The sequence below is a fragment of the Alexandromys fortis genome, unplaced genomic scaffold (assembly GCF_014885135.2).
Source record: "Alexandromys fortis isolate MF-2015 unplaced genomic scaffold, M_Fortis_MF-2015_v1.1 scaffold_66, whole genome shotgun sequence".
NCBI classification, from domain to species: domain Eukaryota; kingdom Metazoa; phylum Chordata; class Mammalia; order Rodentia; family Cricetidae; genus Alexandromys; species Alexandromys fortis.
Genome location: NW_026067950.1, coordinates 961863 through 980168, shown reverse-complemented (window position 1 = coordinate 980168; position 18306 = coordinate 961863). Strand labels below are relative to the sequence as shown.

General features: G+C 40.4%; 1 protein-coding gene across 2 annotated transcripts in view; it reads right to left on the bottom strand.

The window, feature by feature from the left end:
* Nalcn (sodium leak channel, non-selective) overlaps positions 1 to 18306 on the bottom strand; it is a 259437-nt gene that overhangs the window by 20351 nt on the left and 220780 nt on the right. For both annotated transcript variants that reach the window (XM_050150391.1, XM_050150392.1), the window contains exons 26-31: positions 17509 to 17676; positions 15438 to 15542; positions 9146 to 9252; positions 3720 to 3840; positions 3129 to 3227; positions 289 to 382 (exon numbers count right to left, since the gene is read on the bottom strand). In XM_050150391.1, coding sequence (XP_050006348.1) covers positions 289 to 382; positions 3129 to 3227; positions 3720 to 3840; positions 9146 to 9252; positions 15438 to 15542; positions 17509 to 17676 — 694 coding nt within the window. The remainder of the gene's footprint in view (positions 1 to 288; positions 383 to 3128; positions 3228 to 3719; positions 3841 to 9145; positions 9253 to 15437; positions 15543 to 17508; positions 17677 to 18306) is intronic.

Below are 18306 nucleotides of genomic sequence, written 5' to 3'. Positions count from 1 at the left end.
TTAATACATTTTCCTCATATTTCTAGAAGGCAAGCACAAATGTATTTTATTTTAAAATTCAGTTTTTTTTTTCATTAAGGCTTATTCAGAGAGCACTGAAGCTCAGCCTTTAGGTGGCTGATTTTAATAGCCTTATGGAGAGATCAGCAGTTTGGAGTCTGTTTCTGTATTAACTTATGCACAACCCCCTAGTGGCCTCACGATTATTATTTTAATTTAAATCCGAAGCTCTTAGGGAATCAGGAACACTAGCGCCCAACATGAATAAAATCAGAGCATCTTTGATACCGGGCCGAGGTGGGAGATGAAGAGGTTGTGCGATCTTCAGTCTGCTCTTGAGATCTTCCCATCTTCTCTGATCTACTGTCAGCAAAGCCGTCCCCTTGGAAACAAAGGAGACAGTGGAGGGAAAGGAAAGGACCAATATGGAGGAGACCTGACAGAAAGACAGTCTGCAAGAACCATGGCCGCTGGAGAAATTTGGTCAGAACTAGTAACCCACACTGAGAGGCATTCCCATTAGGGACAGGTGCATGCCAGGGGCATTCGGCAACCTCAAGTGTGTGTCATTGAAAACCTGTAACATTTGGGCTTGAGGAAGTTTCAAGAATATTTTCTTCACAATTACATTCCCCAGGAAGGATAGTAACAAACTGGGGCTGGGTTGGTTTCATAGCAGCCAATCACAGGTCGTCTGCAGTGCTGCTGCTGGACAAGACCATTTGTCCTTTACACATTTTCTTAAACACTCCAATATGTGCAATTGTAAGGCTATTTTTAGGATATAAGAAGCCATAGAATTTTCCTTTTTCAGAAATGAATGCTATGATAATTTGCTAGATGGGATCAGATATCCTGTGTTATAAAGTGGAGTACTTGATAAAAATGCACATAAATTATATTGCATTGTATTATTCTACATTAGATTTTATTATACTGCATTATGGAGACATAAGTATAATTTAAGAAACTAGGACTGGGGGAAATGTCAGCCTTTCTCCATTTCCTTCTGAAGAGATAATGACTGTCCTTCCAGGGAAAACCCTTCTACCTTGGTTTTCAGAAATGTGAGCTTTCTGACTGTAGAAATAAACAAGAATAAATTTGTTTAGAATTTTTAAGTTGGTATAAATTGTATCTATTCTGCTTTTCTTTGTTTTTAAAACAAGTCTTATTATTACATTTATTATTTATTTCTGTGTGTGTGTGCACGCAAACACACACGTATGCCACAGCACAGTTAGAGGTCAGAAATATTGCAAACATCTGTTGTCTCTTTCCACCACGTGGATTGAAATTGGATCATCACTTGTTGGGAAGTGTGTTCACTAGAGTCATCTCACTTGCCCACGCTTTTTAAAAAAAATTATTTATTTTAATTTATGTGTTTTACATAACTCATGTGTGTGCATTTCCCATGAGGTACAGAAGTTTTGAATTCCCTGAAATTGGAGTTTTACACACACACACACACACACACACACACACACACGAACCTTTCCAACCAACAAATCAAGTGTGTGACATCTGGTAAAATGGCTGCTGACTTCTGCCTCCCTCTTGGCATCTGTTTGGACCGACACACCATGCTCCCAAACAAGCTGTCACTTTCTGACTCTTTTAGGACATAACTATGGTGTTGGAGGCAAACAATCCTCAGTAATTCACAGCTGTTTCAAGACTGACAGTTAATTATACAGCTTCTTCCTGTTATTGAGCACTGTCGGCTGGATCACTTATTGCGACTGGCTTGGGAGCTACCCTGGAGCCCAGGCCTCTTGCACCCAGACCCCTGCACGGGGACCTGTGTACCATCCTGGACTGGAAGTGCCTCATCTCTCTAGCAATGGGCTGATTAGCTTTTTCTTATATTCTGGCATTCCCAGTGTCTGCTCCACCACATGTCTCAAAGGCATCTAAAAAGACACATCTTTCTCGTTCTGCCTGATATTAAACTGAACACACGGAAGGGTTAGCGTGTCTCATTTCTGACGTGTCAGAAGTAAAAGAGAGGGGCTGGGTGGCATGGTTGCTACCGCTCTAAGAGCCGTGATTCTGAGAGTTGGAGTAGTATCGGGGCCCAAAGGGGGATGTTTAAGTTGTAGTCTTTGAAAAGCTGAATGAAGTGACATGCTCATTAGGCACACATCAAAGGTGGCAATTGGCTGAGTCCGTGGTACCACACACGTTGAGCCTGGGGACAGTGAATGATAGAGTCTCACATGTAGCTACACAAACCAAAGAGCTCTGGCATGCAGGCATGGGAATCAGCCATGGCTGAGCACAACTGAACAGCAGGGGCTTCACAGGCAAATGGAGCTTGCTTTGCAGTTTGGAGATTTTTATGCTCTTGCACTCGAAGAATCACAGACCCTGCCGTTGTAGGAAAAAGTCAGAATCTGGGCCCAAGTGTTCATCCCATACGGTGGTGGCTTTCTCAGCCACACAGGGCAGCGTTCTGAGACCTGGCAGAGGAGCCTTTTCTGTCCAGTGAGCGCTCAAAGCTTGTATGCATTTCAATGTGACTCCTCTCGCAGGAAAACATAGCCAAGGGACACACATAGAATGTTTTCCCTTAAACCTGTGCTCCTTAGGAAACCGTTGCTGTCTTCCTATCAGTGATCCTGTATCCATCATGACAGCTGCTAAGACTGAGAGTACTTCCTGAGGTCAGAAAGTATGTAAAGTTTATAGAGATTTTAAAAAAATCTTTATTTAGTCTATGACTTGACCTGTACATTTTATATGGCTTCTACCTATCTTATCAAAACTCTGAGTTTGCTTACTGAGTCATGAAGAAATACAATTTGAATTTTTGTAAGGGCAGCATGGACTGTACTCAGAGCATCACTTCAAGGAATCACATTTTAGTAACCCACTGACTGCACCCTTCCCATCTGAGCAGGAGATGGGCTTCTCAGCTGTGGGCGATTACTGTCACCATAGGGTAAATTTATTAAGAGAATGATTCTCCAGCAGTGATGTGGTTTGTAAAAGAGTTATACAGGTTAGTTACATGAGTTACATTTCTATTTAATGTGGCTCCATGCTGTGTATGAAAAAATATTAGCTTAAAGCAAGAGCAAGAGCAAAAATTAAGTCTGTGCTATTAACCTGAGAAGGCTTACCTTGTTTTCATTGAAGTTAGCAATAACTACACCAACAAAAAGTGTCAGTCCAATCATGCAACCCAGGAATACGAAAACGTGAATATAGATTCCGTGGATCTGTGTAAATTAAAGTTTTAAAAATGATATTAGAGAGTTTTGATATGGTAATGGTGCTATACATTTCAATTCAGTAATTTTTAATGATTTTATTGAGCTATACATTTTTTTTCTGCTCCCTCCCTTTCTCTCCCCTCCCATTCTACCCTCTCCCATGGTCTCCATGCTCCCAATTTACTCAGGCGATCTTGTCTTTTTCGACTTCCCATGTAGATTAGATCCATGTATATCTCTCTTAGGGCCTTCATTTTTGTCTAGGTTGTTTGTGAATTTTAGGCTGGTTTTCTTTGCTTTATGTCGAGTGAGCAATATGATATTTGTCTTTCTGGGTCTCGGTTACCTCACTCAATATGATGTTTTCTAGATCCATCCATTTGCCCACAAATTTCAAGATGCCATTATTTTTTTTTCTGCTGTGTAGTACTCCATTGTGTATCAGAGCCAATGAGAACCACTCTGGATGTACGTAGAGAATTACATGGTCTTGCTTACCGGTCCCACACGATGAATAATGACATCCCTCACTTCTACCCAGCCTTTCAAGGACAGAACTTCAAACAATGCCAGCATGGCATTTCCCACATTGTCAAAGTTAAAATTCCGAGGATTCGCCCTGTAATTAGGAAAGAGGGACGCGAGATGAAGGTCCAGTGCACACCCAGCGGGCCGGTACCTGAGTGGAGAGTCTTTAACCTGGGGGAGTTGGGCTTAGCAGCATTCCTTTGCTAAGTTACAGCTATGTGTTTGTGTGCTCTCAATGTCAATCCCGGATTCATGATTCCTTAGACAATTAGCCCGTCATTCTTTATTTTCTTTGTGGGGAAGGGATGCCCAAATCTATGTTTTCTAATAATTTATACATTTTGCTTCTCAGTTGTGAAACTGTTCCTTTTTATTACCTTGTGGGTCTTAGTTAACATATTCTCATTGTTAGTAGAATACATTTTCAGAGTTTTCATTACATTTTCTTTATGAGAGGCTATTTTAAATAGTTAAAAGAATGAAATGACTTTAATAACTTTAATAAATTAAAAGATTTTAATGATTGCTACACATTCTGAGGCTGATGGGGAATATAGCTCTGGGCTGTTGAATATTGTCATCCCACTGCCTCTTTCTGTATTATGTTTTTATCAGTCTTTCCCATGCTACCTCATTTATCAAAATCTACCTTTCATGAATCAGCACTCTAGAGAGGCATTTAGTTCAATATTTTCAACCATCTTTTATGCATTCTTAACCATAGTAACAATTATGAGTTGTGTCTTTACAATACATGGGGATCTAATGAAAAAGCCCAAGACTGCAGCTGACTTGGTCCTTAGAGCTTGAGACTGATTGTCAGACACATTCAGTATCAATGTAGAAGCACCACTGAGATATTCATATTTTAAAATTCTGATTTCTATTTTTGTATGAAAGCACAAATATATCATCTTGGATTTTTGCAACCGTCTTTCCCTGGGGAGGGTATCAGTTGCATTTCCCATCTCTTAGAGTACACAGTGCTGGTAAAGACTACGCACACCCAAGGTTTGCTTGCATAAGATCTGAAAAAAAATAAAATAAAGGGCGCCAACCCTCAGATCTCATGTCGGTCTTTCTTACTCATCTGTTTTCTTTATGTGAAAAGTGCTTTTGCAGCTAAATCTGCAGCAACTTAAACTGCTTTCATGTCCCACATATTTTAGAAGTTAGAAAATGCTAAGAAAATATTTTTAGGACAAATCAAGAAAAACAAGGCACACAGTTGAAAGAATATAACACATTTTGGAAAATAAAACTTTTCCAGTTTAATCATATGAAGTATTTGTTTATGCTGTGCTATCAAAATTGCCAAGTTTGAAATTTGACCTGTAACTCCAGAGGGTTTCAGTAAGTCCCAAACATAAACCATTATCGTCATTTCATATACTGTCATCATTTGAATTGTAAGGATGTTTAAAACATTTTTTTATGGTTGATTTTTTTTAAATATTGCAGTCTTGCCTATCCAAGTCATAAAACTAAGGCTGGTTCTGAACTCAGAATTTGGTCATTCTTTTGCATCCTGAAGAACGTGATCCAGGGCCCCTGAGATCATGATAAAGCTAATGGATCCTTCTCTGAGGAAGATGGGCACCATGGAAAACGTGACCTAGCCTCTGGTCTGTCCCAGGTGTTTCATACCTGCCTGCATCTGGCCCCTCCTTCTTTCCTACCCACCTACCCCTGGCCCTTCTCCTTTCCCTAGTCACCTGTTTCTGGTCTTTCCCCCTTTTCTACTCACCTGTCCTTAGTCTTTCTTCCCCCTCCCTACCAACCTACTCCTGACTCCTTCCTATCCCCTATACACCTGTCCCCAGCCCCCTCTGCATCCTTCTCCTTGCCAGTCCCCTTTTCCCCTACTCACCTGCCTTGACCCCTTCCCTTTCCTCACTATTTTCCCACCACCTGTCCTTTAGAAACCCAGTGTGCTTTCTCCTGTAACCCTTTGGTCTGGAATGAGGCATTTTGGGCCAGGGTCTCTCCTGTGACCCTTTGGTCTGGAATGAGGCATTTTGGGCCAGGGTCTCTCCTGTGTGTCATTCTCTGCACTTGTTCCATTTGTAGGAGACAGACATGGATATTGCAGAAAACAAAAGAACCTCGACGTTGCAACCTCTTCTCTGTACTGATCACATCTCAAACTCTTGTGGCTTAGATTATTTGATCGTGAGACCCCGTAAGACCTGATGTCCTTTTACTGAGAAGTATTTAGCATAGCTTAAAGTTACCTGAGGAGTGAACTTTTGATAAGGTAGGGGATAGGTTAGGGGCTTGTCGATGCATTATATTAAATTATTTGTAATTTGTTTTCTATTTTCCACTTCAAGTTTTGAGGGACAAAAGCCACAACTTACAGCTGAGTAAATGCCAAACATTCCTAGTGTAAGCACTGAGCAAGTACAATTAGTATAAAAGCAGAATACTTCGGATTTTTACCACCTGTGCATGCTACTTCCTATATTCTAGATCCATGTTTAAAATAAAGTATATGATATTCATGACATAATGTATGCTTAATCCTTTTTGCTAAGATAATTTTTACTCTCATCAATTCTGGGTGATTCAGAGGAAAATGAATATATCAGAAGAAAGTCTGTGGAGTTAGTCTGTTTCCTGAATTAGACAGTGAATATTTATATCTTAATTTCAATTATCAAAATGTTTCTCCAGACATACTCCCAGATATGTTATTTTCTTAATTATAATTTAGCTAGCATTAAATCAAAAATTTCAGTTTTTAACTCTGATTATTTACATTAAAGAAAGAAAGTGTAAAAAGCATCATAACTACTGTTGGCATTTGCTAGACTGGAGATTTTTGTTTCACGGTGACCCCATGCTACAATCCAGGTCAACCGGGCAAAGATCCATGTAATGATGTCCAAGTGACACCCTTATATTTGCTTGTGATTTAAAAATGTTGTTAAACTTGCCTCTTCCCACAGGTAATAATGAAATATTATGTTTAAAGTTGATTTTTAAAGCCACATATAGCAGGATTTATGGACAAGTTTAATATTGCATAGCACAACCTGGGACAGGTTTGTTTGTCTCTACACATTGCCTTCCAGTGAGTCTGGCTCCTGTCCTAACATCTTCAGAGGCTGCAAAGCTTTTGACCATGTTGTCATAGGTTAAGATCCTTTTCATGGAAATGTGGTTTTCATATATGAAGCCTTCACTTAGATGTCACACCTTAGCCACCTATCACCCCAAGGTCAGTATGGGAACACTAGGTGTTTTAAATATCTCTGCTATAATATCTGTGTTCTAGAACCTTGTGAAATCTGTGCATCCCCAGGAACAAGGAAATCCAACATACAGCCTTTCCCTACAACTTTTTTCTGCCTGTGACTATCCTTGGTGTTTCCCTGTGTGTATCCCCACACGGCGTGGCATACTTTCCTCTTGAGACTGTTAGCAACAAGCTAGCTTTTTCTTTCCTTTCCTTTCCTTTCCTTTCCTTTCCTTTCCTTTCCTTTCCTTTCCTTTCCTTTCCTTTCCTTTCCTTTCCTTTCCTTTCCTTTCCTTTCTCTCTCTCTCTCTCTCTCTCTCTCTCTCTCTCTCTCTCTCTCTCTTTCTTTTTTTTTTTTTTTGGTTCTTCGACACAGGGTTTCTCTGTAGCTTTGGAGCCTAGCTCTTGTAGACCAGACTGGCCTCGAACTCACAAAGATCCGCCTGCCTCTGCCTCCCAAGTGCTGGGATTAAAGGCCTGCACCACCACCGCCCAGCCACCAAGCCAGCTTTTCAATGGTGGTTATCAACTGATCAAATTTCCTACTAATCCTCTGCATTTTGAAACAAGAATGCTCAGTTGCACCATTCCAACTATGAGTCTCAGCTCCTGCACCTAGAAACACACCAGGGCTTCCTCTAGTGGAACCTTCCTCTCCCCTGCACAGAGCCCTTTGAAATACAGTTCCATCCAGGTGTCTCTAAGAAAGGACCATATCATCCATCAGGTAGATGAGATGATCGGTTTTGGCAGGTGGAAAGGCAGCTTTGCCTTGAAGCCTCTTGCTGCTCTGCCAAGCTCTAATACCTAGGTTCCATTTATGGGACCTTATTTAACTTGGGCGGGGAGCACCTTGGCTTCCTCCATAGTAAGAAGTGAGGACACCATAGTACTTTCCCCCAGACTCACTTATTCTCAGGATGCTCTACTTGTGTTGGATAATGGAGGGTGATAAGGTCTTTGTAAATTCTGGGGAGTCCCTGTCTTTAGAATTAAGATCAGCTTAGAGGCTTTAGCCCGAATCCGAAAACAGCAGGGGAAAAATCCCATTTGATGTCTTGATATAAATAAGTCATTTATGGTATAATGAATATTCATCTCATCAAAATAAACCTTTTGTACCTCTTCAAATTTTTATTTTAATGTAAATGAGACAAGTTTCCTAAGTGAGTATTGGGATAAGGCTTCCCCATGAATTAGATACCTCTTCTCCGTGCTCAACCCTACACCTAAATTAACAGTCGTTGGGTAAAAAAAAAAGAAAGAAAAACCAATAGCAATCATATTGAACTGCTAATAAAAGAGAATTTTATATTAGAGAAGTAAGTGCCAAAACAAGATAAAAATGAGTCAGGGCTATGGCTGGCTGAAATGTTAATTCCTTTGACAAGTTTTGATGAGTAGAAAAGAAAGTCAGTTATGACAAAAACAGGGTTCCTGTGGTTCACCCATTAGTCTTAAAGAAAATTTAAAAGGTAATTAAAAGATCAAGGGAAGTTGATAGAACATCAAGTTTATCAATGAAGCAGAATAATTCTATTCATAATCATTAATAAAACAGACAAGAGAGAAGGTACTGAGCAGGTCCACCTGTGGTGAAAATACTCTGAAAATTTATTTTCCCCCAAAAATGGATTTTAAGGAAAGAATTGGGTCTAATAAACTACACTATCAGTTATTCTTCTTTAGTGTTTCAGCAATGGAGACCCATCAGTGTACATGGGTTTTGTAAATGAAGTAGCTTTAAAATTTAGAGTTCTCGGTAATTATTATAAGGACATCAGGCCCTCTTAAAGATATATGCTCAAAATGAGTTCAGCTTTAATGTGATTGGAAATATTTGGTTTTAAAGCCTCATTAGTTTTAAAAGCTATTTGAATCCAGATATGTGCTTTAATTCATTAGAACAATATCAGCGTTCTTTCATTAGTTTCACAAAGAAACATGGGATACAATGTGCCTGCCACTTGTTCTTACTGGTTTTTAAAAAGGAAAAAAAAAACATGTTATGACCCAATATTTTTCCGTATATTATTTAAAATAATTCAGTATTTTAAATATAATTATTTGAGTCTCACGCCACATTATCCTGATTTAAATCCTAACTTATATAATAAGTATAGTATTGCTAAGAATATATTTCTGATGGGCTTACCAAACACGTGGCACCCAAAATCCAGGCTTTTTCTCTCCGGGTCTTAATTTCAAGTTTAAATTCTTGGACACACTTACATTTATTCTGAAGATGCCATTGCAGTCTTCCTAAGGTAGGAGAAAGAAAGGAAGTAGGTGAATCTGGTCACAAGTGAACTCCGAGAGAAGACAGGATTCATTTCTTATGCATGTATCCTATTGGAGGCCTCGATCGAAGAGGTAAAAGCTGATGCTGGACAAGGGTCTAAATGTCTATTTCCCCAAAGAAGTCATACAGTGACTGATAAAAATGTTCACTAACTTAAGTCACCAGGGAAACACACTTCAGAGCCACTGTGAAGTATTTTATATGCACTGAGAACTCTGCAATGAAAAAGTTAAAAAGACTATGGAGAACGGGGACCCTTGAAGCCAACACACACCATGAGGCTAGCAATGGGCGCTGTGGTCCAGCTGCTATTGGAAATGGTTTAGCCTTCCCTTCTGTGATTGGACAGACAAGTGGGTGCTACGCTTTGGCGAATGGTCTGACTACATTCTCTGAGGATCCCTATGCTGAGTTCCCAGAGTGTACAGTGACAAAAAGAGGATCTTAGAAGAGCTGAAACCCAGTGAAAGTTGTTAGATTAGTGCGGTCTGTTCTCACAAACGTGCAAGCTGATTCCTGACCTCCAGCTCCCACAATAAAGACAATTGAGCACGGCTGATTCTTTCCCACTCTCTGCCTTGCTGTCTCACTGCTTGTATGCCTCTCTTACACATACTCTCACTAGGAAACCTGCCATTATGTAACTGGCCAAGAGGGCCCTCATCAAAGGTTAAACAGGTAGAGCTGCCCAATTGTGGACTCCTAGTTTTCCTTTAAATCCTTTTTCATTTAAAAATATTCAACATCAGGCATTTTGTTGAGGTCATGGGATATAGACTTTTATACCGTATCCAGAAAACACATCTATAAAAAGAAAAAAAAAAAAAACAGTTACAGAGATTTCTACCTTGACAATGCCATCAATAGCCAGAAGGTAGAAGCACAAATGCTTTTAACTGGACACACAAGGACAAATTATAGTATAGTCATTCATACAGTGGACTAGCCATAGCAAAGGACATGGAGTACTTATAAGTGATATACATAGGTGACCGTCGTAAACACAGATAAGCTAGGTTAAAAAATGCCAGTCACAAAAGACAGTTTGTTATCTGCTTTCATATGAAGGTCTAGAACAGGAAACTCTCCTGGGAAAGCAGGGGTCAATTAGGCTAGAGGTAGAGTTGGGAAAAGGGATGGGGGCAGTCAGTATGTACAGGGAGTCTCCTTATAACGATATGAAAATGACCACACTCTCCAGCTTCAGAGCCCTCAACCTGTCAAAATCATGGCACACTCTAATGGGGCGAATTTGAATTATGCCTCAATAAGGAGCTATTAAAAGGGCTTATAAAGGGAAAATATCATAAGTTTTGTTTTTTTTTCTGTCCAATATCCTTTTGGTTATTTTTGGCCCAGATTATATTTTGACCCCAAACCTAGGTTTGGTAAAATTTTGATCATCATTGGACTGTAAAACGAATCTCTTCCTGGCTCCTCATTTCCGCCCATGGGTTAGTACACCATTCCTCTCTGCATCATGACTTGGGAATTGTCTCAGTTTTCCTTGTCCTCTGTGGACCACTTCTCCATTGTTTGTACATGTGTACATTCCTGGTGTGTGTAGAGGCCAGAGGGCGACGTCTAATGTCTTCTTCTGTCATTATTTTTGCGACAGGATCTCTCACAGAACAAGGCACTATGCAGGCAGGCTACTCTTGCTGACGGCAAGCTCTAGGCATTCTCCTGTCTCTGCCTCCCCGACACTGTGGTCATCAGTGCAGGCTTTCTGTGCCTAAAATTAACTGAGAGCTAGGGTTCGATCCTAGGTCCTCACTTTACATGGCAAGTACTTTACCGACCAAGCCATTTCCATAGCCCCGCCCCCATTACCATTTTTATCTCAGCTCTTTAGTAATGACAAGAATACTTCTCTCTAGATTGCCAGTGAATTCTTTAAAATAGAACCAGACTACTTTTGACCTAAGTAACAAAAGTATGAAAAATAACAGGAAGTAAAAGTTACCTGTAATTGCCCAGAGACACACAGTCGAGTTTCTGCTGTATATTCTAGTCTTTTTTTTATGCATACATGAGGTCACACCGTTTTTTATCTTTTCATTCTTTTAAGCTAAAAATATTCTGAAGTTATTTTTCTCATAATCTTATCTATTCATCTGCATCATTATTTTTAAGGATGGTATTGTAGTATGTTAGAGGTCCCACAATGCATTCGGCCCTGCTGCCCTTTCCAGTGTTGACTTTCTGAGCCCATCTTTCATCCCACAGGGCACCCTGGTATCCTAGCTAGAAGCACAGCATGTGGGGGCCAGGATGCCTGCAGGCGAATCACAGGTTTCCTACTTATTACACGCGTGACCTTCTGTTGCATGGCAGCGTCTTCCAAATGGAAACATTCCCTTGAGGAGGGAGAAAGAGTCCCATGAGACTCAGGAGATAAACAATGGAAGAACAGAAACTTGTAATGCTCTCCTACTCCCATCCCCTGCAGGAATAACTGTAGTGGAAATAGACTGGCTATCTGAGCTGCAGAGTGAAGATTTAGCTGAGGAATTTCTCGGATTGTTGAACTGCCTGGAAGCTATGCAGAAAGCTCCAGGGTTGCAATTTTGTTGAGTATTTGCTAACCTGGGCTTTGTGGTGATGTAGTTGCTTTTGATTCATCCCTGCTTCTTATAAATAATCCTTCACCCATACTCCTGTTAGTGATCGTGATAAAAAACTCCATGGCTCACCAAGTTGACACTGGTGCAATCATTACTTTGGTCTGTCATGAGTGTGTGTATATGTGTGTGTGCTATGTGTGTGTGTGTGAGAGACACTACAACTTCCACTAATTATTTAATTACTCTGTGCTTGCTTTCTTTATTCACACTATATAGGTAACAAAAACAATTCAAGGAATGGTACTTTGTACTTTGTGAGTGCCTGTTTTCAGGCTCCTTGTTTCTCCTCGAGGAAATTTCCATCTCATCATCACTTTGCCAATCAGGACCTTGTGAATCTCCAACTTAAATTTCGGGACTTATTTTTTAGTCTCATCAACATGGAAGGGAAAGGAAGTTTAAGAGTGACTACCTGAGACTGGTGTGTGTTGGGGCCATTTGAAGTTTTGGCCTCCAGCTGCTCTTCCCTGCTAGAGATCTTTGCTTTCCTTCTGATTTGAGTTACTGAAAGCTGTGTCAAAGTTGTTTACCAGCTCTGCTTCACGAGCACGTGTTGCCTTGGCCTTGAGGATCAGAGGATGAGGTTTTCACCTGTTGGCCCACCTGACTGTTGGGTATATGAGCCTCCATGGTGCTACTGAATAAGGGGCTTCTTACCAGTGACTAGAGGTCCATGTCTCTGTCTCTCTGTCTGTGTGTCTTTGTGTGTTTCAATCTCCAGCCCCTTTCCCGAAGCTCATGTACTGTATGGTAGCTCATAGAGCGCAGACAGGAGTTTGTGTGCTGTAGGTGTGGGCACTTTCACATAAGGAAGCCAATTTAGTCTCCCTAATAGATACCTCTGTGTGAGTATCTATCATAGTGCTCTAGAGGAAGAACAGACTGGGGAGGAAGAACTGACTAGACAAAGTCACTGCAAGCCTCATACTTCTAACCTGTTCAATAACCCCTGGGTAGGCTTGGGATCTTTCTTCATTCCTCTTGGTCTGCTTGGGAGGGCCTTCCCTCTTGGCTTAGATCCTCCCCGCTTCCCAAGCCTTGCTGGTGTGGTTGTTTTCAGCGGGAAGCAGTTTCCCACACTGAAATGGGATGGCACATGACTTCCATTACTTATAGGCTCTATGACTGCTGGCTTTATGTTACAGTCACTTGAACATGAGACATACGTTCTGATCAGTCAGAAAGTGCTTCAAAACCACAGTGATTGACTCCTGATTCCTATCCTGTTTCATTTTACATGTCCTAAGGCCTTAGATATGACCAGTATTTAAAAACTACTTGTTGAAAGCTTTCCTCAGGTTTTGCTTACTGAGCTTGGCAACTGAACCCTGGGTTCTACTTCTGTCTGTATGGATCTCAAGACATCTGCTGTCAAGTTTCCAGAATAGGAACAGAGGAGGGAGTGTTTACCTAACTGTGACAAAAACACAGTTTTCCCCAACTAGAAACCATGTCCTGAACAACTCAATCCCTTTAAACTCCCTTCAAATGAGCTGTAAATGCTCAATATTTGTGTATCTAACTTCTCTTTGCCCTTTTAGAAAGATGGGCTAGGCTAGACACATAAACACACTTGCCTGAAGACCTGAGTTCTTTCCCTGGAATTCACTGTGCAAGGAGAGAATTGACTTCTAAAGAGTATTCTCTGATCTCCATACCAAGCCATGGCATATGTACACCAGTTCTCTCTCTCTCTCTCTCTCTCTCTCTCTCTCTCTCCCTCCCTCCCTCCCTCCCTCCCTCCCTCCCTCCCTCCCTCCCTCCTTCTTTCTGTTCTTCCTTTCACACATGTACACACCAATACAATTACAAAAGAAAAACTAATTAATACAAAGTTTTTAAAAACATGAACTGAAATTCTGAGATGGAATTGATGAACTAATGTTCCTTTTGCCCACATTGTGTTCTTGGATTTGATCACCATCTTAAGGGTTCTATTGCTGTGAAGAGACACCACGACTATAGCAACTCTAATAAGGTCACACTTCCTAATAGTGTCACTCCCTATGACTAACCATTAAAACACATGAGCCTATGAGGGTCATTCCTATTCAAAACCACCACATTTCACTCCCTGGCTGTCATAGGCTTGTAGTCACAACATTATACAGAAATGCATTCAGTCCACCTGTCCCATACTCTATCTCCTGTAGACCTCACTGTTTCCAGCAAGATGACAAAAGTGTCTTCTCTGTGTTGTTCGTCTACAGAGTGCTTTCCATTCCCCCATGAGTCAGCAGTCCTGGCTCGGGCTGGGTATGAGTGCAGAATAGAACATCATGGTGCTCCAAGGCCATCATTAATACAGTGACTTACCCAGGATTCCCACGAAGCTTCAACTTGAAATGTTGTTATTATCTTTTTGGATTTTGTTCAGCATGAGTTTAAAATAACTCTTGATCCTTACATAAGCTCGTGGATATGAGCATCAGCTCTTTATTAATTCTCTCATTTGCTGATATGGTACATCATGACCTTTGTACCTGTACCATGTTCCTTGTAATGTCTTCTCAGGTTAATGGAAGTTGTAGAATGTCTCTCTCCCTCTATCATATCTGAAATCCTCTTATATTAGTGTATTTATAGTATTTTGCCTGGACAAGAGTCATGTTATGCTTGATATTAACCAGAGAACTTAGAGTTTTTATCATGCTGAATCCATATTGGCCATATTTGTTTAAAATGTATAATGTCAACTTTAGTCCTAAGGCCATGCTCTTTCTGTGGGAATACAGGTTATAGCAATATGGGCCCAAAGGTCTTTCTGACAGAGCTGGTATCCTGCTCTTCTCTGCCACATCAGATAAGACCTGGTGAAGGGTAGATTCACCAGATAGAAGGAACCAAATACCTCTTTGGAGAAGAGCTGTGTAGCGTATCCAAAATACAATAAAAATATGCCATTATATAATATTACCAGGATAGGAGGTTATTACACCTAATTTCCAGTTATTGACACTGACTGAAGAAAGAGGGAACAATATTGCTGTGAGGTTTATGGAAGATGGATTTTTTGTGGGGGACCTTGTAAGTTGTCATAAAGGGGACACCTCTATGCAGTTAAAAGTGAATATGTATACAGTGATTTTTCTCATGGATAGATGTCCGGAAAGGAAAAAATAAATACAAAAAAATAAAAGTTTTCTCTCTCTCTGCATTTTGAGTGGGGTGAGGAAATGTCATTTGTAGGTGAGTTTTACATGACCAGAGAGGAGGATCAAGTAAAAGAGAAGTTTCAGAGACTCTTAACTGTAAAATCCTGGGAGGCCAGGTTCATTGTCAGAAGTGGAGTGGTGATTAGTGCTGGGATAGGAAGGAGGAGGAGCCTCTGAGTATTTAGAATCTCACAGACCTTCTACTAGGAAGAGACATACTATGGGCTTACAACAAAAAGAAACTTGTGGGAAAAGAATTTTTAGAGTTTGTGAGGGGGTTCCTGGTAGCCACTGGTATACACATATTAAAAGGAATGGCAAAACTACTTTGGTTTTAACTTCAAGAAAGTAGAGAAGTCTTACCCTCCGGATAATGTTGGGATCGTTGCACTTGGCTAGCTTTCCAGCAAAGAGCTGGACCCCAAAGCTTGCAAAAACAAGCATCAGCGTCAACAACAGAATTGATACCTGAAAGAAATTGATGAAAAAGTAAATCTCTTTGTGAAAGTTAAGTATTAGGTTTTAACAGTGATTTTTTTAAAAGGATTTTTTAGAGCATATTGTGTGAAATTCATATTTGTTGTCAACGATACCTTCTGACTTCACCACCATGGGTCATTCATTTACCTTCTTAAATGAGAAAAAGAGACACTAACAGTAGGTTTTAAATTTTTAAAATAATATGTCTCTCATGCAAGAGAATGAAACAAGGCATTTTATATGATTTTTTTTAAATGAATACTTTTTAATTTAAATGAACAAAAAGAAATGTTAAAAAAAATTCTGTTGTTATCCATTTTCCCCAAATGGAGTCATTTTCTTACTAGTTGAACACAGATTAAAGAGATAGTGGCTTTGCCTTCTTGAGAGCAAGGGCTCTTGTGCTGGGGAGCACTCAGTGCACCCTGACTCAATCTGTTTGTTGTCTTGGGCTCCCTCTGCTGGCTGCTGCTTTTGTTTCAGCAGAAAAATAAATAGGTAAAAGGTGACTTCTGTGCCGACCACAGAACTGTAGTGGATGGAAAATCTAAACAGATGTCTTAATTCATCCAAAGCCATACTGATGGAGGAAGGACATTGGTTAATTATAATAAAGAAACTGCCTCGGCCCTCATAGGACAGAAAATTAGGTAGGTGGAGTAAACAGAAGAGAATGCTGGGAAAAAGAAGCTTAGTCAGAGAGTCGCCATGATTCTCCTGCTCCAGACAGACGCAGGTTAAGATCCTCCCTGGTAAGCCAGCTCGTGGGCTACACAGAATATTAGAAATGGGTTAGAACAATATGTAAGAGCTAGCCAATAAGAAGCTGGAACAAGCCGGGCCAGGCAGTGTTTGAAAGAATACAGTTTCCGTGTAATTATTTCTGGGCATAAGCTAGCCATGCGGGCGGCCGGGTGCCGGTGCCGGGGACGCAGCCCTGCCGCTCCTAATTCAACACCATACAAAGTGCTCCTCATGAGAAAGACACAGTGAGATTTCCTTTCAAACCTCATCAGTGGTTCAGAGACTCATATACGTGAACTGCTGGGTAGGGTGACAGTGTTTTTTCCTTCTCAAGAATCCATGTGAAAAGCCACAGTGTTACAGCCTTGTAGGAAAAAAAAACCCTGGTTCTTTTAAACAAACACACCTTTAAAAACATGAGCAACTATGCACTTCTTGTATCATCAGAGCATAGTTGTCAAATACTTTCATACCAGCTAAAGCTGCAGCTGAGCTAACACTACTTTTTCTAGAAAACAAGCCTCTGTCCATCACTCCCTGTTCCTCATACACAAGCAGAACTCATCCATAATAAAAGAATTTTGTGTGATCATTCTTCTGGAGGATGGAAACAGACTGAGCAATGAACCTTTTATTTTGTTTTATCTCCAGCCTTGTTCTTAGAAGACACTAATATAATGTTTACTCATCATGTTCCCCCTCAGATCATATTTATAAGTGTTACATGCTATTTATTGAGGCTGCTCAAAGGAAGGTATGTCTATACACTGTGTTTTTTAGATGTTGTTTTGTTAACAGTTCTAGGATGGAGGGGCACAGTCTGTTTTCCATGTCCAGTGGGACACACAGAAACCAAATGCACCGATTCTCAATTGCATTCACGAAGTAGATGGGCTTCCATTTTGTTATCCTTAATGAAAAGAAATCCCAGAGTAGAAACTGAAGTCAAATGAAGAATGAAAGAGTGGATCTTAGCTGTGGTTTGCCATGCATTGTGCCCACAAGTGTTTCTTAGAATAAAATAAGTCAGCTTCAGTGGGTGGAGTTTCTGAAAGAGTTTCCTTGTCTCCTTTCTAATCCTCTAACAGTGAACAGAACTATATGGACTTGCCATAGTTATCCGTGTCTCCCTTTATCCCCTAGTCAATGAAATGATAGGACAACATTGTAGTGAACAAGAAGCAGAGAAGCAGACGGGAGTCTCACATACCAGAAAAATCTCCTTGAAGCCACTGAAAAGTTCTCGGACAACTTTTCTCATCTGGGGCACCAGTTTGAATATCCGCAGAGGTCTTAGGCACCGAAGGACCATCAGGAGTTGTGCTCCTGACTCAGCAGGCACATTTTGAGGCATCCAACAAAGAAATATCAGGCTCACCTAGAAGGAAAAGTAATCTCTGGAATTTATACTGTCTCTTTGGCTGTGCACATTTCCTTCCATTCAGTGGGGACATCGTGAGTTTCATGGGGGACAGACATTCATAGGTGTGCACACCATCTGCTCACAGTAAACAACGAGTTTATCCTATGCCTGCAGAGGGCTCCAAAGAAAGGCCTCTAGTGTATGGGGTAGTGGGGGTACCCACTCTGTGTATTCCCCCCACATCCCACCTTGTGTTTTATCTTACTGCTTTCTTAATTTTGTCCCAGTCAGGTACCATTATGGGATTCTTTTCATCAAGGACATTGATTATTATCAACATGCAGCCTCCACTCAAGGGAATTCTCCTTTTTCTTGCACTGAAAATAAGAAATTTCCAAGTCTATTCCTATAATTTCCCAATTTAATTGAACAGAACACTTGAATGGCTACCAGTGATAGTTAGAATTGTAAAGGATTTGATAACAAGAGGTTCAATAATTATTAACATGATTTATTTGACAAAAATATTTTTGCATTAAAAGAGTCATAAGAATTATGGGATGTAAACTGGTTTGAGGCTTTAGATTTTATTAATGCAGTCTCATCCACACATAAAACTGCAATTGCTATATATATCTGTATATT